General features: G+C 31.5%; 4 protein-coding genes across 4 annotated transcripts; 1 reads left to right on the forward strand and 3 right to left on the reverse strand.

Moving 5' to 3' along the window:
* The first annotated feature begins 8,947 nt into the window (after positions 1 to 8,947).
* Positions 8,948 to 10,356, forward strand: LOC118030851 (probable F-box protein At2g36090). The gene has a single exon (XM_035035151.2). The coding sequence runs from the start codon at positions 9,042 to 9,044 to the stop codon at positions 10,083 to 10,085; it is 1,044 nt and encodes a 347-aa protein (XP_034891042.1). The 5' UTR covers positions 8,948 to 9,041; the 3' UTR covers positions 10,086 to 10,356.
* Positions 10,357 to 13,842: 3,486 nt separating this feature from the next.
* On the reverse strand, positions 13,843 to 15,703 carry LOC118030852 (small RNA-binding protein 11, chloroplastic). Its single transcript, XM_035035154.2, has 4 exons — positions 15,491 to 15,703; positions 14,339 to 14,407; positions 14,150 to 14,256; positions 13,843 to 14,076 (listed from the first exon to the last, which is right to left on the reverse strand). The coding sequence occupies exons 1-4, from the start codon at positions 15,621 to 15,623 to the stop codon at positions 13,966 to 13,968; spliced, it is 420 nt and encodes a 139-aa protein (XP_034891045.1). The 5' UTR covers positions 15,624 to 15,703; the 3' UTR covers positions 13,843 to 13,965.
* A 1,417-nt stretch (positions 15,704 to 17,120) lies between these two features.
* Positions 17,121 to 20,378, reverse strand: LOC118030853 (mRNA-decapping enzyme-like protein). Its single transcript, XM_035035155.2, has 8 exons — positions 20,067 to 20,378; positions 19,921 to 19,961; positions 19,803 to 19,852; positions 19,577 to 19,721; positions 19,340 to 19,396; positions 18,671 to 18,794; positions 17,753 to 18,220; positions 17,121 to 17,485 (listed from the first exon to the last, which is right to left on the reverse strand). The coding sequence occupies exons 1-8, from the start codon at positions 20,223 to 20,225 to the stop codon at positions 17,429 to 17,431; spliced, it is 1,101 nt and encodes a 366-aa protein (XP_034891046.1). The 5' UTR covers positions 20,226 to 20,378; the 3' UTR covers positions 17,121 to 17,428.
* Positions 20,379 to 23,017: 2,639 nt separating this feature from the next.
* On the reverse strand, positions 23,018 to 24,115 carry LOC118030696 (casparian strip membrane protein 1). Its single transcript, XM_035034910.2, has 3 exons — positions 23,770 to 24,115; positions 23,524 to 23,647; positions 23,018 to 23,414 (listed from the first exon to the last, which is right to left on the reverse strand). The coding sequence occupies exons 1-3, from the start codon at positions 24,027 to 24,029 to the stop codon at positions 23,199 to 23,201; spliced, it is 600 nt and encodes a 199-aa protein (XP_034890801.1). The 5' UTR covers positions 24,030 to 24,115; the 3' UTR covers positions 23,018 to 23,198.
* Between the last annotated feature and the right edge of the window lie 812 nt (positions 24,116 to 24,927).

The following is a 24,927-nucleotide window of genomic DNA, read 5'->3' on the forward strand; positions in this document are numbered from 1 at the left end:
AACAAATCCAAAAAAAATCTCTTAAACCTAAGTTAATCTTTTAAACATGCAATCCATTAAGCTTAATTTTTAACCAATTTAATACTTAAGGATGAAATAAAGAAAAAAAATATCAATCAAAAAAAATGTCAAAGTAAAAAATATAGCAATTAATAGAATGAGGATCAAGTCTAATAGAAAAAAAAAACTAAAAAAATGATAAAATCATAAAAAAAATTCTAAAAACCATAAAAAATAAAATAAATAGCAATCAAAAGAATGGAGACCAAATATAACAGAAAAAATTTAAAAAAATGGTGAAATTTTACAAAAAAAAATCAAATTATATAAATCATTTTAAATAAATAAATAGTAACCAGAAGAATAAAGACTAGCTCTTAAAGAAAAACAAATTGAAGGGCAAGCATAGAAATAATAAATGAGGGGGTGAAAAGAAGGAAAAAAAGAAAAGGCTACCAATGCTAAACCTAAGGTTGGTTGGTCACACACACTACCTAGATATATAGGGGCCGCTGATATAATTTTAACGCCATCTTGAAAGCCACCATTTGACCTCCATAAATCACTACACGCGCCACTCAAACAACATGAGAGAAATACAATAAACAAATTATTTATAAGTCAACTTGATTATAATAATAATAATAAAAAACCATTTTAGCCCCTTACTAGACTCAGCATTTCCTCACCCTTTACACTCGTGTTTGCCTATGACTAACTGTCTCTCGCACCTAGAAGGTTTTCCTCACTCTCATAAGTTGTAAATAGATGGAATCACACAAGTACAGAGATAACAAATCAACATATATAGAAAAAAAATTCCCAAATTTTATTAATCTCAACAATACACACACATACACACATAATTATATATGCATGTGCTAATCAGTCACATTATATTAAGAGAATACTTGATAAGTTTAAGTATCTCAATATAAAGTAGGCTAATACCCCATTTAACTCTAACATCAAGTTAAATGATTGGTAGCACAACTAGAATATGATAGTGTCATTGGAAGTTAAATGATTAAACAAATAAATAGTAACCAGAAGAATAAAGACCAGCTCTTAAAGAAAAACAAATTGAAAGGCAAGCATGGAAATAAATGAGGGGGGTGAAAAGAAGGAAAAAAAAAAAGAATGCTAATGCTAAACCTAAGGTCAGTTGGCCACACGCACTACCTAGACATGTAAGGGCCGCTGATATAATTTTAACGCCGTCTTGAAAGCCAACATTTGACCTCCACAAACTACTATACACACCACTCAAATAGCATGAGAGAAGTATAATGAACAAATTATTTATAAGTCAACTTGATTATAATAAATCATTTTAGCCCCCTACTAGACTCAACATTTCCTCACCCTTTACACTTATGTTTGCCTATGACTAAGTGTCTCCCACACCTAGAAGGTTTTTCTCACTCTCACAAGTTGTAAGTAGATGGAATCACACAAGTACATAGATAACAAATCAACATATATATATATATATATATATATATATATATATATATATATATATATATGCATGTGCTAATCAGCTACATTATATTAAGAAAATACTTGATAAGTTTAAATATCTCAATATAAAGTAGACTAATATCTCATTTGACTCTAGCATGAAGTTAAATGATTGGAAGCACAACTAGAATATGATAGTGTCATTGGAAGTTAAATGATTATTGTGATAAAATGGTAGCACAACTAGAATATGTTAGTGCTTTTGGAATTCTTATGTATGTTATGCATTATATAAGATCATATATAACTTTTGTTATATGCAAGTTATCAAGATATACAAGCAAGCCGAATACGGATCATTAGAGAGCTATTGCAAGAGTTTTTGGTTATATAAAAAAAATGATTAATTTGGGCTTATTTTATTCTGATGTTTGAGCTGTGATGGAAGGATACTGTGATGCAAGTTAGATAATTAGTTCAAGTGATAATAAATCCACATCAAGATGGATTTTCTCACTTTGAGGAGGTGCAATATCTTAGGCGTCTAAAAAACAAACGTGCATCTCTTATTCTATCATAAAATCAAAATTTATTGTTATGGTTGTTGTAGGTAAAGAAGCAGAATAACTAAAAAATTATATTGTTGGATATTAAGTTGTCCATGACCTATATAAGTTATTTCATTATATTACGATAGTGAATAAACTATATCTCAAGCTTACAGTAAAATTTACAATGATAAGTTAAGATATATAAGCATTCGACACGGATATATTCGAGAGTTAATTACGAATGAGGTAATCATCATTGTTTATATGAAGTATATGACTAATATAACAGATTCACTCACAAAAGAACTATCTAGAGACATGGTAAAAAAACAACTAATGAAATGAAATTGAAACTCGTTATCAAAGATACCAATAATAGGAACCCAAATTTGAATCAATAAGAAGCTTATCTCAAAGTTTAAAGGGTAGTAACAAGTTACTGTTTAGTATATGTTGGACATTGATAATTAATTTTGGATTATATTTTGATAATATTCAATGTGTTCTATTATGTAAAGGAGAATAAGTGTGGGCTTTTAATGAAATTTAAAACTTCATGTTTAATGTAATAGATACATGTACAATTCTACCTATATGAATATAGAAATGGTGTTGCTTATAACAAGAGTTAGGGTTTTCTCTTGTAAATGTTCATGAAAATGAGATTTTAGAATATAGCCATAATAGTGCTAAATAGTTCTAAACCTCTTTAAGAGTTTGGATAGTATTATGTGTGTGGTATCTTTGATTTTACAATAACATTTTTGATTTAATCTATGAACACTAGTAACTTTAGTATGATTCAAATTCTAACACTAATTAAAGGTTTAAAATGCAAAATACCTTCTTATAAGCATAATTTTATAAAAGTAAAAAGACATTCGTTATAAACTAGTGGGGGATTGATGATATAATTTGTAAATGAATAAAAAAGTAAAAGATGTTTATCCCACATTGAAAAGATACATTCCTTTTTAAATGTTTGTAAGTGTGGGTTTCTATTGTATAGTAAATTAAGTGAAAGTCATGATAGATGGGCTCTCCTAGTGGGCTTTCTAATGCTATTATATAGATATTTATAATATCAAAATGTGACACTTGATACTTGAATACTTCAAACTTAATATGCGAGTGAGATTAATTCGATTTTGAATTGATTTCTTAAATTTTCATAATTAATTTTGATATTTTTTATTGTTGGGATAAAATTGAATTGCAACTATTCAATTTAATTTAAATATGATGATTTAATTAAAAGTTTTTTTTTTTCAGTTTCATCCTCAAATTTTTTTTTTTTTTCCAATTCTTATGGGATTTTCCATTCGTTTTGAAAAAGTCATGTGTTACTTAGAGAAATTTTTTTTTTAGCGTTGTTAAAAACTAATTTTTTTTTTAGTATTTTTGTTTTTGAATTAAATACAAGCATCAAATATTTTTTGTCATTTGTTCTAATTACTTTTGCGACCCAAGCCAACCTATACCTCAAGTCTTTTGGGTTACAAGTCAACCTGTTGGGTCGAGCATTTTGAGCATCAAATGATGTATTTTGATTTTAATTTTTTCAATTTTTTTTTTTGAATACAGTCCTCACTCAATTGATTTTTATTTTTGTTTTGGATTTTTTGTAATTAACCCTTCATTTCAATATTTGATTGTATTTTAGGCTTCGGTTTTAAATTTTTATTTTTAGCATCCTTATTAAATTTTAATTTGTTTTTAATTTTATTATTGGATCCATAATCTTAGTTTTTTTTTTAATTTCATCACCTAGATTTACTGATATTTTTCTCTACTTTTTTATTCATTAATTTTTTTTTCTAAATTGATCTTTCATTGTTTGGATTTCTAAGAATTGACCAGATAATATTTTTATTTCGTTCTCTTTTTATAATATCAAGCTGATAATTTTTTTTTAAAAAAATACATTTACAGCAATTTGTCATTGTTTTTTTATATTTTTTAAAAAATCAGACCAGTCCGAAAGCTATATAGTAATAATCAAGTGGACTCGCACCAGCGCTATCCTTCCTCTTTCTTGTTTGCTAGTGGCTAAAGAAGAATGGTGGATGAACGTATAAGTTGCATTTAACATGTCTCTGTCATGGCTCTGCAACTCGTACTTATTGACGCCCATAACTCAACAAATAACACGCTACTCCCAATAATACCTTTTTCTGGTTTTACAAAACCAGTATAAAGATAGATTGATTATAAATTGGGGAAAGAAAAATATTATATGTTTTTTTTATATCTATGAGAGACCCCACGTTCTAGGTTAATTGCTGCATGAATTTAATAATTTATTAATTCAAATGTAAATATTCTTTATTGTTACTTCAAATAAAACGTCAAGAAATGGAATCCAAAGACAAATTAATTCCATAAAATATTCAAAACTAAAAATATAATAATTAAAAAAATAAAAATCAAATATAATATAAAAACAAATTAAATTAATAAATAATTCAAGATCAAATACATTATAATTAAAAAATTAAAAATTTAATTTAATATAAAAATAAAATTAACTCAATAACTTATTCAATACCTCCTACATTATAATTAAAAAATCAACCGCGTCGGATCACACACGCAAATCCAGAACAGAAACGGCACTTGATGACCGAAGTCTAAATGATACCGGCCCTCCATCTCAGCTTTCAAACAATCAATAATAAAATCTCCCCGTTGGACTATAATATATATTTCTTGATAAGTCTCCAAATGTCATTTTCCGCAGCTGATCTGAATCTAACAAGCAAATTATTAGCCAAGTTCATGTTGATCAATAAAGAGTTGGTCTTGTTACTTTTTTCTGCATTCAACTTCAATCCTTTATGTGTATGCCTGTTATCCTTGCGATATCTTACATGTCCATTAAATTTACAGGGTGTTCAATAAATTTATGAATTAATTGTGGTGCATGTAAACTGACTTAGACATCCCTCATTATCAAATAAATAAAGAGCTCGTCTTACTACTAATTCAAGTCAAGGTCCATTATATAGATTACTTTTAATCTTTATATGGTAAATTGCTCTTCAATTTATATATGTATATAAAAAAAATAAGGGGGGAGATAAATTCAGCATGCATATAGAAGACCTTCTATCCTTCCCTGGAAAAATCAATGGCGTTAGTGCTGGGGTGTTTCAAACTTTTCGTATTGATTATTAAAATATTATCTAGGGAGATACTTGTTTTTTATAATTTTTATGCACAGTAAAATAATTTAGTTATTTTTAAAGCTAGAATTTTTACTACCGACAAACAAGGGAACTTCTATGATTCTATCCTTTTATTTTTCAAAATATAATAAAATGAAAACTTTACCCTTGAAATAAAAACATTAAAACATGTTTTCAAGAACTTTTGGACTTTTTACTAAGTTGTTTTTTGTTATTACCAATTTCGTTGAGGTAAATTTTTTCATACATGTTACTTCCGATTTAATGATTTAGATCATAAATTTAAAAATTTAATAAGGAGAAGACATTTTTTTTAGCTTATTTTTTATTATTGTTTCATCATTCAATATCATCTTTTTAAAAAGATAGTTGTGGTTTTCCTTGATTTGTTTTTTCTATTGGACCATTTTAATCTTATAATCTAAAATGTAGATTTAACAGGTTAACCCGAACTGACTTAAATTTTATTGCCCAAATTATTTATCTATCATACTAACTTGAGTTGGCTTAGATTAACTCGGATTATTTTTTTATCCTCCTTTACTTAGTTTTACATTTATATATTTAACTGAATGGAAATTGAACACCATCACTATTTTCCTGTTATTTAAAAAAATCTATTTCTGACTTTTTTTTCTTTGTTTTTTGTCCATGTATTATTTTATTTATTTTTTAATTATTTAATTAAAATAAAATCATTTTAGTTGATCAATCAAGACCATATCCAGAGACATAAAAAAAATATATAAAAACACCAGCTTGCAATACTTATATATTATTTTTAGAAAGAAAATATAGACCCGAGACGTCATCCAGAGACACATGAGTCCACACTACATGATTCGGGAAGTAAAACAGCATTTAATTCGAAAGTCAAAAAGGTTAGATGGTGTAATAACAGTCTTTTTGACGAGGAAGCATGTATGGCATTCCGTGCGTGGAGAAAAGGGTGCCCGTCGACAGGGACGCCGCCCTCTCCCCCCATTTGCAAATTGATATAAAATATCTGCAAATAATACGGTGGCGTTCAAATTTCAACCTCACATGATCATCGTACAACGTCATAAATGACGGAGCAACTAGAAAAACGCTGCCTATAAAAATCCAATTTTGAAGACAATTTGACTATAGCCGGCACCAAATGGCGAAGCCCAATGACGATGGTTTGCAGATTTTCCACCATGGGCGCACGTCATGGATCAGCTCAATATACTTTTGTTTATGAATTCCTCTAATTATTTAGTAATCAATGTCGACGAAGAGATATATTAAAGAAATTAAATTCAATTAATTCAATCAACGTACGTACATTCTCCCAGGTTTTTTTTTTTTATTATTAATTTCAATATTCTTATCAGCTTTTACGACTTGATTAATTTTAGAAGTCTAAAGTTAACGATCATGTAAATCTATATTGACCAAAAATTTATAAGACTCGAACTGATGACCTCTAAATAATAAATATAGAATCTGACCAGTTGAGTTATAATTATCATAATTTTTAAGCAAAAATACACTTTAAACCACCACCATCATTATAATTAACATAGGTGTTCGGTTCAGCTTGCGCGCACCACGACTAATCCCACGACCGACTGAACATCCTGCAAGCTCAGTAAGCAGGTAAGGCACCGCGGGGGTGACAAGCATACCGCACAGAAAGGACCCAATAGAGACAGGAAGGAAACAAACTCTCCAGCCCCACTCCCACTAGGACTCGAACCGAAGTTTGAAGGAAGAAGAGCTGCCCCAACAACCACCGAGCCAACAACCTGTTGGTAATTTCAAACAAATTTTTAATATTATTAATGGTTGCGCATTTCACATATGCACAATTTATTGGTGACGGTGATTTTATATGTGCGTGCATATACCATAAGTGTAGTCACTTGTTTTTGTATTAGAGTGAAATTTATTATTTGAAGGTATTAATTTGGAAAATAAGTTTTAAAAATCTTTTGGAGTGAGTGACATGATAACCATTGGACAAGTCTTGCATTAGTGAGAAAATGATGAACATGAAGTTGTCTGAGAGTCAAAAACCAATTTAATAATCCTAATTCAGCTGGATTGGATTTTTTGTAGGATCCATCTTGTGCCCCTTCACATCCTTTGAAAGTTTACGAGATTCAAGGGTTACAGAAATGCGAGAATTTACAGGAAATTCAGCTACCTCGCTGCCAATCTTTCCATTTTCTCTTGTCCATGCTATTTGAAAACATAATTTCAAATATAATTTTAATTAATATTTAAAAAATATTATTTTAATATATTTTTAAATAAAAAATATTTTAAAAAATAATATCTACCACACTTCTAACCAAACATGCACTTGATCCCTCTTGTTTACAAAGTTAATCGGCTATGCTATTATTGTTCCATGAATTATAATTTTAATCCTTTTTTAGCCTAGTTTCTTCATCAATTTTATATATATTTTTTAATTGTTTTATTTTTGAAAAATAGAAAATAGAAAAAAATAAGTAAGGTGATCAAAAGTTTAATTAGGAAAGAAGTATTAAGAAAAATATCAACCAAGAATGTTGTACGCTAGTTTAATTAATTTTCTCACAATTTAGTTTTGATAAATAATAAAGATTGAATTATAGAAACAATTAACACACCGATTTATTAATTTATCTATATCCACTATTTAGTTAATAATCAAATTACAGCCAGATAGATCTCAATAGGAAGTCAAACTAATCCTTAATAATAAAGCATGTGTACATATTATTTTAAAAGACCAGCAACACCTAGTTTTCAAAGAAATGGGATTAGTAATCTTGATATCGTTTCTTTATCTAAAGAAAAATTATAAAAATACAAATATAGTAACTTGTTTTTGAGGGGGAACGAAACCAAGAGCCTAAGGTTGTGATCCTGTTTTGTGCCTTGTTTAAATTAATATTATAGTTTTAAAATTTGGTTTGACTCAAGAAATCACGTAAAAAAACCAAAAAAATTATAAAAATATATCGTTTTTTATTATTATTAATGTGAGTATTTGGGTCAGCTTATATGCATATTGGCTAATCCCATAAGTCCTGCAATTAAAAATTATGTAAGTTTTTAGTAGCTTTGAGGTTTATAAAACCCAAACTAATAACTTCTAGGAAATAAATTTAAAACTTGATCACTCGAGTTATATCCCTTGAGATTATAAAAATACATAGTTAATATCATAAGCTGTGGTCCTGTTCAGTTACCAAGACCAGCAGCCTGTTCAGTTACCAAGACCAGCAGCAACTAGTTTTCAAAGAAATGGAATTAGTAATCTTGATATCATTTCTTTATCAAAAGAAAAATTATAAAAATACAAATATAGTAACTGGTTTTTGAAGGGAAACGGAACCAAGAGCCATAGGCTGTGGTCCTGTTTTGTGACTGGGTTTGAATTTCATACCATATTTTAAAACCGGCTTCACCCGACAGGTTAGGTATAATTAATAAAAAAACAACAACTTAATTAACCTAAGATTATAATCTGTTGATTATTTAATTTTTTTTAACAAAAAAATTGTTTTTTATTAAAAAATAGAATCTATCTGATGACCTGATTAAAACCTACCAGCCGATTTAAAGCCTGTGATCTGAACATTAAACCGAGTTTATTACTGGGTCGGATTTAAAACCAATGGTTCAAACAACTCGGAAGGAATGCCATTTCCGTTAAAAAAGACAATATTAGGGGCCTTTAACAAGCCATCAAGTACACTCCTTAAAAAAGTCCTATATAAAGTGAACAAGTCGAGTGGCTACTACACTCAAATAACCACCCCGCACAAAACCCTTTTTAAAGTATTTCCTTGTAAGGAGGGAAAAAAAAACACAATACATGTCTATCTACACGCAACCACCGTGTTCCTCCAGCACCGCAACAACCACCGTGGAACCCTCCATTGCTACCTCAATCTCCACCATCCACCCGGACATCCTTCAAGCCCACATCCTAAACCGACTAGACGGCCTCTCCTTGGTCTCCACCGCATGCACTTCCACCGAACTAAATTCACTAGCATCCCAACAAGACTTGTGGACCAACATATGCCACTCCATTTGGCCTTCCACTAACACGCCACGTATACGCGAAATGATCTCCCGCTTACCCAGCGGCTGGCGCTCTCTCTTCTCTGAATGCTTCCCTCTCACCACAGGCCCCCGGGTAAATTCCCCACGAGACCACGACCATCCATCAGAACTGATCTCAGCCGTCGATATTCATTACAAAAATAAGCTGATTTTTTCCAAGGATGTAGAAACAGAGACCTCAAGCTCGTGGTTTTTGTGCTCTCCCTTCAGAATCGACATGCTTGATCCGAAGGACTCGTGTCCGACTCCCATACCGAATTCAGGTTCTGAGGAAACATGTCGCGATCTGGCTGGTGATTTGAGTTTGAGCTGGATATTGATTGACCCGACCCGTTTACGGTCGGTGAACCTATCGAGTCACAAACCGGTGTCGGTTCAGAGGCATTGGCTGAGCGGCGAAGTGCACGCGCGGTTTGCGACAGTGTTGGCGACAGGAGATAGAGGATCAGCATCAGAGAGTGTGCAGTGTGGGATAGTGGTCACGTGCGGAGGGGGAGCCCAAGGAGGGGAGATGCACGTGAGGGGAGTGAGCTTGCAAGTGGAGGATATGGATGGTGTTTTCTTAAACGGGAAGGCTAGTTTGGGTGTTTTGAATACGGGGTTTGAGGGTAAAAAGGGAATGAGCGGGAGGAGGGAAATGGAGGGACGGAAAAGGTACGAGATGTTTTTGGAAATGAAGAGGGAGAGGAGGGAGAGGAGGTTGAAGAAGGAAGGGGCTTTGGACATGCTGTGTGTCTCTTTCGGGGTCATGGCTCTTGTCTCTCTTGGGTTATTTCTTCTGCTGAGATGAACTTCAATCTTAATTTTCCCAGGTTGTAAGAGTTGTAAAGGGGGAGGAGGTGTCGAGAGAGAGAGAGAGAGAGTTGAAAAAAACACTCCTATCAAACAAGCATACAGTCGATAAAATTGTTATTCTGTGACACTCGTCGGCGGAGCCAAGCAATTAATTAGACGGCCGAGGGGATGTGGAGATGCATAGTTCTCATTTGCTAAACGCTGCGTTGCATGTATTAAATTAAAACTCATTTCAATAATATGGTCTGGAATTAAGTTCTTGTCAATAGGCCGGAGCAATTTTGCCGGCTCGAAGAACATCGAAAATGACAGAAACGTGAGGAGTTAACGAGTATGGGAGCAGCACAAAGAATGCCGGATGCCAATACCTCTGGTTGTTGATTCACGAGGAAATGCTTTCCTTAATTTTGTCATCCCTGAAAGAATAGGGGTACAAATGAAAAAGTCTACAACAAAGAGGATCAAAAACATGATTGAAACAAAGAGGTATTTTTTTAAAAAAGATTACAATGATCAAACATTCAAAAAGTATATCTTTTCAAATAAGCTCTGATATTCTTTCCTTGTAGTTGTAGAGTGTGTTTGGTATTGCGGTAGCTGTTGTGGTTGTGGTTTGAAAAAAGTTGTTTTATAAAAAGTATTTTTAGTTGAGGTTGATTTGAAAAAAAAGATGTTTGGTTAAAACTTTGGTTGAAATTGAGGTTGAAAAAAAAATAGTTTAATGTGTTTAGTTAAGAATGCTTTTGAAATTGAGGTTATAAAATAATTTAAAAAAATATATATTAATATTGATGGTTTTTAAATTTAAATATTGTAAAATTAATTACTCCCATTACATCATGAAAAAAATAATATTTTATATAAAATATTTTTTATTATTCCATTAAACTATTTATAACTCCATTACGTACAAAATTCATTCGATAAAAACTACAAAATTGATATTACTATGTAAGTGAATTTAATTCACTCTATACTAGTTTTTCGAGAGAAAAAATATTTTTCACATCACGAATGAATTTAATTCTCTAAACTAGTTTTTTTTTTTAAAAAAAAATTTAATACAATTAACACATTAATAATAATAATAATAAATAAATAAATAAAAAAAAACCTGCGGACAGTGCAAGTTAATTGCACTGTTCACGTGAACAGTGCAATTCACTCCTGAACAGTGCAGTGAATTGCACTGTTCCTTATTTTTTATTAGCCTGCGGAGAATGAAAAGTATGTTTTCGTTGTTTTTTCTTTTCAGCGTTTTAAATGCAAAAAACATGTGGGCCCCATGCACAGTAAATCACTTTTTTTTATTACCAAACGGCTGCGAACTGCGTTTTAAATAAAAAGCAGCCACAACCGCGTAGACAAACAAACCCGTAGACAAAGTAATGGCAAGAGCTCAATTAAAATCTGTTTTGCATGAATGCTCGTACTCACCGCAAATAGAAATGGAATTATAGAATTATGTGCAATTTCTTTCAATAATTACGAGGTTAACGATAGAATTTGTGACGTCGGTAATTACCGACACAATAAAAACAATAAAAGAATCCATCGACAATAAGAAACAATAATACATTTCATTATATTTTGATAGAAATACAGATACAAATATTTTATCATCATTTTTCATTGAAAATCTAGTTTATAACTTCCTATCAGGATTTATATAAATTTTATATTTATATTTTTATATCATATCTTATTTTAAAAATTCATATAAAAATATAAAAGTTTCTATTTCAACCATGATAAGTTAAATAAGTTATAACTATTTTGAAATTTTATATATGATATGTCAATGAAATATAATTTTTAAATAAATGAAATTTTGATATGAATTATCAATAATTTTCTTGTGGGTAGTATGGTTTTGGATTGGAGCACATATGAAAAATTAGATTTGTTTATACTGCATGAAAAAGAATAAAATCTTTTACCTTAATAAATAGTGATAAAACCTCTCTTTTTTATTGTTATCGAAGATTCTTGCTCATCGATACATAACACAATAAAAAAGACTTCTTGTAAAGCTGAAAGGGACCAGTACTCTAATGTCAAGTCATCATTAATACATAAACAATAAAAAACTTTTTGAAAAGTAAAGCTGAAAGGGATGTTATACTACTAGTGCTATCGGTGAAGAATTGAATGGTGTAGTTTTGTAGAATGAGAATATTATATTTGTTTTTTATTTTAATAAAAAAAAAATTATTGATTTTGATGTGACTCGTAATTGAATAAAGCAAAGTAATTTTTTCAAAGCTTTTTAATTGGAAGACTAATATCATTCAATATAATTTGAATGTCATGCATATCAAGAACAACATGTTTGATAATATTTCTGACATATTTATGAACGTGAAAGAAAAAAAAAGGATAATATGAAAGCTAAAATGAATTTAGCTTTGTATTATGACAGTTGGAAAATTAAGCTTTTTAATAATAGGTTATATATCACAAAGCCCATACCACATTTACCTTATACAAGAATGCACTATTTTCTTTGTATCTATAAATGACTTAAGAGTTCATGATTTCTTGATGAATGTGTTTTGAACATAACAAGATCTGTGAATTTAGAGAAATGTACATTGTATGGAATGAAAAGTCGTAATTTTCATGTGTTTATGCAAATATTTATTTCAATTGCTTATAGAGATTTATTGCAATATATATATATATATAAAATGCACGCACAAAGATTAATCATTGTTTCAAATATATTTGCTTGGACAAAGTGTACACCTATCATATGGAGCAGCTTCATATAAACATTATTGAGACAATATACAAATTTAAGATGATTTTCCCTCCCTTATTCTACAACTCAATTCAATGGAGCACTTATCTATATATTTATCATATAAGGTAAAAGCTAAAGGTCTTGTGCATTATAAATGGATATATCTATTTAGAATGTTAGGAATTACATGTTTTTTAAATAATTATCTAACATCTTTTTTAAAATATTCCATTATTCAAACTCTATAAACTTCCTTAAATATACTTGTTTAACCTTAAAATAGGTTAAGAATAAATCACATGTCGAGACTTTAATATGCAAGGCATATAATGGTGGTGAATTGTGTTTGAGGGGGAATTTGTTCATATGAACATTATTAAAGAATAAAATAATAAGAAAATATTTGACAAACATGAATTAAAAAAAAAGCAAATAATTATATATTATTAAATTAAGTGATGAATTGAAACCTTTTGTTTGGTAAATTAATTTTATAGTTATATAATTTTAAATTATTTTTCTTTATATTCTTATATAGACTGAATCCATTAACTTTTTTTAAATCATCAATTATTGTTATTCAATTGGTGGATGCCGGTATACATGTTGAAATAACGAAGCAGCTTTCTTAACTTGCAGATTAAGGAGCGCTAGAGGTTTCTTTGAACCTTTTTGTTTTTCTTTCACTTGATTTCCTATCAATTCTGGCAAAAGATCAATTTTGATGACACCTTTTGCATTAGAATATGCATACATAAAGGTAAGACAAGTTGATTCAACACTTAGCTATATATATATATATATATATATATAAGTAACTTATAAAGTTCACATAATATAGATCCGTGCTCAAACTATCATTATTCCTAAATTCAGCATCTGGTAGCTCACAAGAACTTCTATTTGTAGGCAGGCAAATCTAATTCTACTCTCTTCTAGAAAGAACAGCCTATCCACTGGTTTTAGCGTGCAGGTATTTGATTCAGGTGTAGCATGTTGTCATGCATTTGGAATCGCCAAATAAATTTCATAACTTGCACTAGAGAACGAAATGCCAAGATTTGACTGGGATATAACTTGCAAGTATCTAAATCTTCCTGCAAATGACATGAAATTATATCCTCGTAGTTCAACTCTCAGATGTTGTTGGTTCAGGAGGTCCTCTAGCAATTGGTATCCCACCACCAAAATTAGTTTTGGGCTTTGCATTTTGCACATAGATGACTCGACCATTCAGTGCCTGCAATACATTTTACTTGTTATTCCTGAGATTTTGAGTTCAATACAAAATGCAGAGAGGAATCCAAATTTACCTTCCCATTCATCTCATCCAGAGCTTTCTGAGCTTCATCTTCAGATGCATAAGTTACAAAACCAAAACCTTTTGATCTGTCCAAGGTTCGGTCCATCACAATTTTAGCTGGCAAAGGAAAAGGAATGTGAACTAGGACTGATCAAATAATCCATGCTTAGAGATTTTATCGCAGTGAACTTCAAAATACCTTCAACAACCTGACCATATTGAGAGAATGCTTCTGATAATCCATTCTCTGTGGTGTAAACTGACAAGCCTGCAACATAGCACATCGGAAGGAAGAAAAGAAAAATTCAATTAGTTTTGGAGAATTACAGCCACGCTAAATATCCATGGCCAACTAAGTTGCATAAAGATATTTGCAGTTCATAAGTACACTGACAGTCTTTGGCATGTTAAACTTGTGAAGAGATATAAACAACAACTACCATCCAAAACTCCATCAGTCTTGGGCAGTTTCTATTTAGTTTACCACAGAAGAAACCAATACACGTCCAAAACCAAAACCAAAACCAAAGCCAGCCAACCCATCTTAGATTGGTCTGGTTGAATTTTTTTACCGATTACAACCAAACAACTCGCATTCTAGACATTCTTAATTTACACTAGCCTTTTATAACAACCTACTTTCCCGCTATATCAAAAAACATCGAAGAATATACAAAAGTTTCGGCAGAGCTAGTCTGCTATATATATACCTGCTTAGACTATGGGAAGAACTTAACTATCCCAGTCACGGAACTTCTTCAGTACTACATTCAACATTATGTTGCCATAGCAGCACATAAAAGGAAGTGTTTTTAATAAGAACAGTAGCAAGTTTCCCTACCATCAACTCTGCTAGCTTATTGTTGAAAGACTGCTTCCTTCCCCCACCACACAAAAACCATGAATCTGATTGTGTTATTACTTCAATTAAAACGATCTGGGAAATTGTTAAAGTGTTTCTTGGCCGAAACTAAGCAATGAGTGTCAAGATTGAAGCAGCCAATGGATGAGCAAATTGTAAGATTTTTGTGGCGGGGATGGATGACAAGTTGATAACCCAACAAAAAGGGTTTTTTTTTTTTAAAGGAAGAAAAATAGAACATAGAAATAAGCATCCATCAAATAAAAAATTACGAAACATAGCGATGAACACACTCCTAAGTCAAGTAGTTTTTTGGTTCAGACACTTTTACAAACCATTGAACAAAACTGATGGATCAGACAAAAAAAATCCTTTAGAATCACTCTACTTACTCAATCTGATGTTTTCTAACATAGAAAGAAAAGATAAATATCAAGTTTAAAAGTGTTATCGTCGTGTAGTAGAAGAGAAGAGAGTAGAGCAGAGTACCTCCAACAAAGAGTTTAGTGGTTAGGCCTCGCTGCCAAATGAAAAGGGCAGTTGGAGCAGCAGCAAGTTTAGTACGAATACTTAAAAGCATAAAGCTTTTCTCTCCTGCGATTCTTCTAAGTGCAGCGGCCATTTACCAAATCCCTGCTTGTGTTTGTTTTTGATATTTTGGGGAGGAGTGGACGGCTCCAGGTTGAGGCTGTTACTGCGAGGAGGGTTCTGTTTATATATTATGCCCTTCTGGGTTGGGAGGACTTGCTAGTTACGAGCATGTGTTTGACAGCCCAAGTGTTGGTGGGTGTTTGTTTGTGTTGGACTTGGATCCTCCAGTCCATAGCCCTATTCCATTATCCATTCCTCGCCACTCGGTCTCGTTTTCTCGTTTTCTTTCACCACTCATCAATTCTTTGTTATTCATCAAATTCTTTGTTATTATGGTGGAAAATATATTTTTAAAAAATATATATTAAAATAATTTTTTTGATTTTAATATTAGTGTATTAAAATCATTAAAAAAATATCAATTTGATGTTTTTTCAAAGCAAGCATACTCTTAAAGGCACTTAGAAGTAAAAGTTACCACATTTTCAAATTTTGTGTCTATTAATTATTAATTAATTAATATTAAAAGAAACTAAGTTTTTTACCATAGCTAAATATACAAAAATAATGTGGAATTGAACTTGATGATTTTTTCCGGCTAGCTTAATATTGAATTCTTGTGATGTTGATGGAAAAACCTAAAGTCAGTTAATGCTTAAATTGAAAAATAAAATTTTAATTTATTTATTTATAACAATTGAAGTTTTTAAAGATCAATTTTAAATTTGAAACAAATATTCAATTTTTTTTTTTCAAATTACAAACTAAATGTTCAACCCATTTAAGTTATTTCCTTTCAACATGATTTTTTTGCATATTGTTGAATATGGGATTGAGCTTGATGATCTTTTTTTTTTATTGATTTTAGGTTATCATGATGCTCATGGTGTTGTGAAAAAAATTCAAATACTTGATTTGATAAAATAAAATGTAATTTTATTGATTTGAAACAATTATATATTTAGAGATTAGATTTGAAATTGAAACAAATATTTAACCTTCTTTTTATACATGATAATTGTAAAAGTTCACTACAGAACTTCCTGATGATATAAAGGTGACCTTCTTTAGAAAATGTTTGGAATAAGGTATAAAACATAATTTTTTTTATTTTTTATTTAAAATTAATATTTTTTAATATTTTTTAAATTATTTTGATGTATTAATGTCAAAATAATTTTTTTTAATAAAAAAATATTATTTTAATATATTTCTAAATAAAAAAATATTTTAAAAAACAATTACAACTCCAAACTACACCCTAAACATTCAGCTACACGCCTACACACCCTCCTAGTGTCATTAAAATTGCATGGACAAGAACTTTCTCCTGAGATAGTGCATGACTACAATGAGAATCCAATGTGGTTTTAGCAACTTATAACTTATTCTTTTCTCTTTGATCTCCTCAATTTTCGTACTTAACTCGTTCCAAATTATATTTACAGGACCATAAAAATAAAGCCACCATTCTCTATTTGCAGAGATCAAACCACAATCTTCAAATAATTAGAAAGAAAAAACGAGATCGTGGAAGTCGAAAACTTCATTTCTCACAGCTTGTCCTTACTGGCTTACTACTACACATCAAGACATAACCAGTACAGTCCTACTAGAGAACCTAAAGAAACTGACATCACAAGCTCTTTGCTCAACCTCTGAGGCGTTTTCTATTCCTACTGTTACAACATTACATTGAACGAGAGAACCCATTCCTTTGGACCAACCATGAGCTATACCCCCATTATTTCCAAGGACCAAGAGCTGTACAGAGAACTCATGTTACAACCCTTCTGTATTTGCAACAAGGGAAGGTCACTGTGTCTCTTCAATACCTCATGGATGGTGCACCTTCAGCAGTGCTTGATGAAACATGTCAATGAATTGATCATCCTAGCATAAGAACAAATCAACAAATAATAATTTAGACAGATGCTCACTTCTCTCTTTTCTTACTTCCTTTTTTTTTCAAAGGAAAAGGAGAAATCAATAATTCGAAAATCGCTGAGTATCCAAGCAAAGTAGTGGCTTTTAAAATTTAAACATGAGAGAATAGGTGGTTCTTTTACCCTGCACAGATACTAAACGTACAATCTTACATTAAATAAGCAAGTGAATGACATAAAGGGGAGATGTAAGGATAAGAAAAGGATCAAGTACCTGAATAAGCATCAGAAGTGCATCACGGACTTTGTCTCTGCTAATAAGAGGTGTAGTGGCAGTTGAACTAGGAGTAAGAGATGGTGGTGGTGTGGGAGGTGGGAAGGGTTGAAGCATTGGAGTGCCATATGGTCGTTGCAGATTCAGGGGAGGCTGAAGTGCAGTAGCACTAGTAAGTGGCGGGGAGATGGGGGGTGGCAGCAATACAGATGAGGAAGAAAGGGGTGCAAAAAATGAGGGCTTCACAAGATTAGTGACATGACCGCCACTGCTGATTGGATCGGGAGCACCATGGATGGTTTTTGAGGTGGGCAAAGATGAAAGAGGAAGAGAAGGTATTTGTGGAACTAGTGGAGAAGGCATCACAACACTAGGTGTATGGGAGGATAATGGAATGGTGGGAGAAGGTTGATATGGCTGTCTTGAATTTGCTACACTAGAAGCAGTACTTCCAATATTCATGGCTGTCTGCAAGAATAGTATCACAAACTACTTAGGCGTGTTAAAAAAAAAAATATATGGTTAAAGTACAGAAAATTTAGTGAAATCAGACTAGAAAAGCATAGAAAGCAAGCAATAATGGGATTGGTGGTTAAATTAGTGTTGGATAATAATTATTACTATTACACTTATAGCACTGGAAACTCAATCATCAAAAGGGGATCACAAATTAGGCATTTGACAATAATGCAAGTGTATATTCAGGCATGGGATTGATAATTTTCAGTAGAAAACATGCAAGTTTGAAATGAACCAACCATGTAAAGTATCAAACTGACAAATGGAATCCTAAATGGCACCATAGCAGAATTTGCAAATATATTAATTGGCAAACAAAGTATAAAATATAAAGAGCAGTTCTCCACATAGTGTGTTCGTGAAAAATAACTCTTGAGAATAAGCAAAGAAGGCACTTACACTAAAGAAGTTCTCAAATGAAGAATCTTCAGTGCTATCGTTGGCAGCAGAGGCAGTTGATGATGGTTCCAAGGGACCTTCAAACACTGACATATTTGGGACTGCTTCAAGCTCCTCATATTCACTAAGTGATATACAGTTTGTGCAAACAATAAGTTAGATGACATGCTAAAAAGTCCATTTTCTCAATCAGCATAACTAAACAACAAATTGATGATTCAACATCAGCAATCACAGTTACATGTTTATATTGAGAGTTTAAAATTCCAGAGCAACATCCAAATGCACCATCAATTTTTAAGTCATGAAAGCTTGAGGACAAAACAAACTGATAATATATGAGGGAAGCGATCATGGAGATGCACTCTCATTTATGTTCATAGAAGACGAATTTCTTCACATCCTAATTTTACCAACATAAAATGTTTCTTGATTATTTAAAAATCACTTAATAATCCATGTTGATTCTTTTCATAATCAACTATGTTAAGATTCCCATATCCAATCCCAACCAATTCTTGGTTGAGCTGAATTAAAGGCTATATTCACATAGAAATATTCTAACAGCAGTAATCATATCATGTGTTAAATTTAAACACCATTCAAATCAACTATACAAGATATCCAATAACTAATTGCAGATGACTCAATTATTCGAGAACAAAATACCTTTTGCCTGAAGCTACTTTTGGCTTTGCAGGAACCTTTGAGTAAGCATTAAGGATCCTGTAAACAGCAATAAAATCTAATTAATATATCCACCTAGCTACTAATAATGCAAACAGCACCTAATCATTCACTCAAAACCCAAGCTCTAAAATCTATTAGGGAATTTAGAATATTTAAGTAAACATCAAACAAAATCTAACTAAATAATTTGTCGAAGTAGAATTAAATTGTATGTACCTAGTAAAGAGGTTGGCTACATCCTCACATTCACGCCTATTGTAAAACCAAATACCATTAACTTCTTGAGATTGATTCCGATACAACAAATACGGAGCTTGAACTTCATACTCAAAATCCCCCAATAAATTCTCCACTAAGTTTTCTGCTCACAAAATAAATAAATAAATAAATTCAAAAACCCACCCAATTGATAACATACAAAAAAAGAAGACAAAATAGAAACCTGTGTTTCGCCGGTTCATTACAATAAACTGAAACCGCGGTTGAGTATTCCTATAGAAAAAAAAAAATCAATATAATAATAATTACAAAACACAAAAGAAATAATTAATTCAGAGTACCTCTTGACTACAAAGAGAGATCCTTCGACATCCTTGCGGCTCTGAAATCAGAAACAATGAAATTAAGAAATCAAGAATGATAAAAAATCAAACATCAGATTCGAATATAATTGAGAAAAAAAAGAAGTAAACAAGCCCGCACGTACCCACTGATTGGTTTCGATATTGAAAGCGTAAAAAGTGACATGCGCGGCTGTGATTAAAATCTCTTCGATGAAAGGATCCATTCGCTGGAGTACAGTGAGATTGAGCACCTTGGTGCTCTGTTGATCCAGATTTGGCATCAATTTCCCTGTCTGTGACATTTCCTTCCAACCCTAACTCAAACGATCAGATTTTCCTTTCGATTTTCCCGGGAAAAGTTGTTGTAGTTTTCAGTAGTAAAAGAGAGCAAGAGCGAGAAGGAAGAGGGGAGACGCGTGTGGGGCTGGGCCGTGACTTGTGAATTTTGACAGTGAAGAGACGGTACACTCCACTCCACTCAATGTTTACTTTACTATTATTATTATTATTATTATTATTAATTAAAAAAAAAAAAAAAACTAAACGGGCGGTGAAATTCCTTTAGCGTTGATCACATATTCTTCCTGACAAATAATTATGGATTATAACAGTATATTTTTTAATTTGATTTTCAAATTTTATTTTCATATAATTGAATCATTTTGAATCCAAATTAGAATCTAATGGTGTATTTTAAAAAATAATAATTAAAAAACAGAGAAGAGTGAAAAAACAGGTACAATAAATGATGACTATAAAATTTATTTGAAAACATAATTTTAGTTTTTATTTTTATTTATTAGATAACTGGTTCCTTTAATTTTTGAAAAATTTAATTTATGTACTAAACTTTATTATTTTTTTTATTTTTGAAAAAAAAAGAGAGAAACACTCACCAGATTTTAGTATGGAGAGAAAAGTTATTGTTGTGACAAGTCTGACCATCAAATTAATTATTTTTTATGCAAATGATTTATATATGAGATAGGTTCAAATTAAATATTTTTTTACCTTGAAAATGCCTAAAAAACATATCTGAACTCGAAAAAAATTTTGATTTTAGGTTTTGAGGTGGTGTTTTTGCATTTTCTAGAGGCCAAATATTGATTTAATAAAGTCACTAATGTGTTTCTAGGAGTTTTTAGTCAAAAAACAGGTTAAAAATAAGTTTTAGATGAAAAAAATAGAAACATTGTTTTTTCAACCACCAAAATAGCTGAAATTTGAGGAATTCCATGCAACATGTTGTTTATGTTTTTTCAAAAACATTTGTTGTCTGTCCCATTAACTTAAAATAAAAATTAAATTAAAGGCCTAACATGAGCCTTTCTTAATGGGTATAGTGCCTGGCTTGACTTATTAAGTCCAGCAACACCTAGTCTTATTATTATTGTATGACTAGAACAATATTGGTAAGCATTCTCATTTAGTGAGAGAGTTATTGAGAGATTTGAAGGAGCTGAAGTATTGTTGGGGGAAGGTCAATTAATCTTTCATGTCCTAAAGTTTCCAAATAATTGGCAATGAAAAGAATTTTTTAATAAAGGGTTAGAAAAAAGAATGAACCAATATATGTTCAAGTTTTTAGAAACAACACCGTTGATAAAGTTATGAAAAATCTAGAATGGATTAGGTTTTTCATGATTGTGTTTTAAGCTAGAATATGATGGGATTTAATTTATGTTTTTGTCTTTAGTCTTGGTTGTTCTTCAAGGACAAGTCTTTTATTGAAACAACAGATCCTATGATATTTAAGTTATTAAGACGTAGAAGAGAAAAATATACGAGAAGTAAAGAAAGTGAGAAAAAATGTATATGTGAGTGTTCTTACATGAACTTAAATTGCCTCTCCTTGCTTGAATATTTATACGGTGAAGCTAGCTTACCTTGTGGAGTCGTGAAAAGTGTGTTGCAGATCCCTCGATGTGTAGAGTTGCCGGAACTTGGTGGTGATCGATGAAGAGTTGCACTATTGGTGGATAGGTTGGTATTCATTATTGGCTGTGTTGCTTTTTGTGTTATTGATGTATAAGTGGGTGATTGGTAATGGCACCGGAGAAAATAAACACTGGCAAGAAAACAAGTGCTTGTCCTGCATAGGAAATTTGATGTGTGCCTAGTTGGGTATGCTCGACATGGACATAAGGGAGTTGTTGCTCACCATTTCCATTTTATTTAAAGCTTGCTTCTTTATATATATATATATATATATATATATATATATATATATATATATATATATATAACTTTTGATTAAAAGCCGAGAAGAAAGTTGTGAGAAGCAGAGGAACATAAATTAGCACTTAGAAGGGACTTTCTTGGAAATAATTCTCTTAGCAAACTTTTGAGTTGTGCTATGTACCTTGCGGCTATATGATATATAGATGATGAGCTCTGTGTGCCTGATACAAGGGCTCTAGAATTTCCTTTGAAGCATGGCTAATTCTCAATTTAAAGATACTTAACAAGAATTTGAAAGTAGGTTCACATTTTAATTCCGAGGTAGGATTATTTACTTGGGATTATGATTATCTCACCTTTTGTAACTAATGTTCAACTCCTCCTCCTTCGTCTTAAGCAAGGCAATTATATTTTGATTAAAAGGTTGTGTCTAAGACAACTTCTTGTTGTTGAGGAAATTGAGGTTAGCTACGTAGGTTTTCGAGTTTATTATGATAGAGGTTGTTTTTTAAAATATTGTTTGTTTTAGAAATTTATCTAAATAATATATATTTTAAAAAATTTATTTTTGATATCAGCACATCAAAACAATCTAAAATCATTAAAAAAGTTTAAAGTAAAGAAAAATAATAATAAAAAATATTATTATTTTAAATATTTTTTAAAACCAAAAAACAACCACACTCATATAATTTTTATATTTAGCATTTCTGTTTTACCAAATATAGATAAGTCAATTTTGATATAATTTGTTGGATAGATATTAAAGTCATTTCTATTTGCTTTCTTTTGATCTCATGGCTTTGAGAGCTATTTAAAGTAATTTGTGAAATTATAATTTTATAATAAGCAGTAATGTTTAAACTGTAAATCGAAGCATATTTCACAAGTGACACAGCTATAAATATATATATATATAAAAAAAACACGTCAATTTTCATTTGTAATTATCTCTTATTCTCTTACACCACTGTAAAACACACCATTACCCTCACCATTATACAATAAGAACACTGACAATAACAATGATAACACAGCATAAACACCAAACAAGTCCAGAGATAAAACTTCACAAGTTTTACTCTTTCTCTCTCTTAATGGCTTCGCAGAGCGAAAGCTGACAGCACAATCAAAAACACGAAGATGACAACAGTGAGGAATGATGCCACCACAGCTCCACTGACTTTCTGGCAGAAATCACCATACTGTTGACAGATAGCAAGCCAGTTTGTGTTTGAGTTGCCATTGTGAGCCAAGTAGACTATGGCAGCAGCTGCAGCCCCAGCAGCAGTGTTTAGGGTAAGTGCAAGCTGAAAAAAAAGAAAAAAGAAAGGGGTGTAGAGATGTTCTTGTTAAAATGAGTTGAGAAATTTGGATTTCACAGCGAGATGTTAATTATACAACATTTAGAGAGCTTACAGCGTCCAAAATAATCAGCAGGAGCCTTGGTCCAACTGCATGTGGGCGGACAATAGCTACGATGGAGAATGGAAGGGAAAGGACCAGGTAGCCACCAACTATTGCGATTGCAATGACGAAAAACCTGAAAACAGAGATGCCTTAGAATTTCTGTAGAAATCTTCATGCCTTCTAAATAGGCGTGTTATTGCGTGTAAGAATTCAGTGCATATTACACTATCCTAGCAACAGGTTAAAATCACATACTGGAAAGTGGGAAGATCATCATAGCTAGCTTGGAACTGGAAGAATTGAGTGAAGAAAGGAAGGGTTTCATCACTAGTTCCCATGGCGGCAACAGCAGCTAGAGCAGTCGCTATAGCAGCTAGCCTTAGAATGAGGTCAAATATGGCAATCCCCTTCCTGTATCCTCCCCTTTCATTCCTGGAAACAGCTATGAGAGGTGCTTTTCCTTTAGCAACAGAGCTGGACTCTGGGATATCAATTGCTGCTGATTCACTCTTCATTTTCGCTCTTTGGAGAGTGGAGACCTGAGGAAGGTTGTTCTGTGAGGGTTAGCGAGCAGAGACTCAGAGTTGCTGTGACGTGATTAATTGTCTGGATGGACGAACCTTATATAAGGAAACGAGCAAGAGTTGGCTAGAAAAAGTCTAAACCCGAGGCTAAGAGGAGTTGTTGCTAAACATTTTCAATTCCATATGATCAGGTTCTTTAAGAAAGCAAGTAGAAAGGTGATGGCCATCAAGGTTAGTTAGCCCTGCTTCAAAAAATGAAAGTCTAACAACTCCATTAAATCATTTGTGTGTGTCCAGGATCTTGAATTCTTGATAATCAGCGGTAGCCATTGTGCATGGAGGTGATGTTATTGTGATATAATATACCTTGGCTTGTTTAGATTGAAAGATGAGAAGAAGAGGGGATCTATAAAAGAGCCTGGCGTAAATTTTAATTAATTACTTAATTTTCCATAACTAATAAATACAGATCTTTGCCGCTCACTCCAGATCTATACCCAGTTTTTTTTTACTATTTTTTCCTGCTAGCATGTTTAAAAAAAATATTAGTGAAATAACTCTGTTTAAAAAAAATAATAATATAATATTATATATATATATTTATAATTGAAAACCAATATTTATAACTTGTTATTTAAAATAATAATATTTAAAAAATTATAAAATAAGCTAAGAAAGAAAAGAGAAACAAGAGAAAGAAAAGAAGATACTTTTCATTTTTTTTATATAGTTTATCTCATCTCATTACTTATACTAAAAGTTTAATAGGTTAATTTAATTTTTTTTTTATGATCATTATCTTTTTTAAAATTTAATACCTTTTACATTTTATCTTTCTTATTAGGTTATTTTAGAATTTAGCTTCATAGTTTTTTTTTTATATATTTTT

Source organism: Populus alba, chromosome 6 (genome assembly GCF_005239225.2).
Source record: "Populus alba chromosome 6, ASM523922v2, whole genome shotgun sequence".
In the NCBI taxonomy this organism is placed as follows: domain Eukaryota; kingdom Viridiplantae; phylum Streptophyta; class Magnoliopsida; order Malpighiales; family Salicaceae; genus Populus; species Populus alba.

Bases quoted from the DNA above. Each gene is read 5' to 3' on its own strand.
- LOC118030851 (XM_035035151.2), top strand. From the start codon at position 9,042: ATGTCTATCTACACGCAACCACCGTGTTCCTCCAGCACCGCAACAACC.
- LOC118030852 (XM_035035154.2), bottom strand. From the start codon at position 15,623: ATGGCCGCTGCACTTAGAAGAATCGCAGGAGAGAAAAGCTTTATGCTT. The intron at 14,408-15,490 runs GTACTCTGCTCT...GCTATGTTGCAG, and splicing joins CACTAAACTCTTTGTTGGAG to GCTTGTCAGTTTACACCACA. The intron at 14,257-14,338 runs GTATTTTGAAGT...TTCCTTTGCCAG, and splicing joins ATATGGTCAGGTTGTTGAAG to CTAAAATTGTGATGGACCGA.
- LOC118030853 (XM_035035155.2), bottom strand. From the start codon at position 20,225: ATGTCACAGACAGGGAAATTGATGCCAAATCTGGATCAACAGAGCACC. The intron at 19,853-19,920 runs GTACTCTGAATT...TTTTTTCTATAG, and splicing joins TCTCTCTTTGTAGTCAAGAG to GAATACTCAACCGCGGTTTC. The intron at 19,722-19,802 runs GTTTCTATTTTG...TTTTGTGAGCAG, and splicing joins AATGAACCGGCGAAACACAG to AAAACTTAGTGGAGAATTTA.
- LOC118030696 (XM_035034910.2), bottom strand. From the start codon at position 24,029: ATGAAGAGTGAATCAGCAGCAATTGATATCCCAGAGTCCAGCTCTGTT. The intron at 23,648-23,769 runs GTATGTGATTTT...CTCTGTTTTCAG, and splicing joins GATGATCTTCCCACTTTCCA to GTTTTTCGTCATTGCAATCG. The intron at 23,415-23,523 runs GTAAGCTCTCTA...CTTTTTTTTCAG, and splicing joins TGCTGATTATTTTGGACGCT to CTTGCACTTACCCTAAACAC.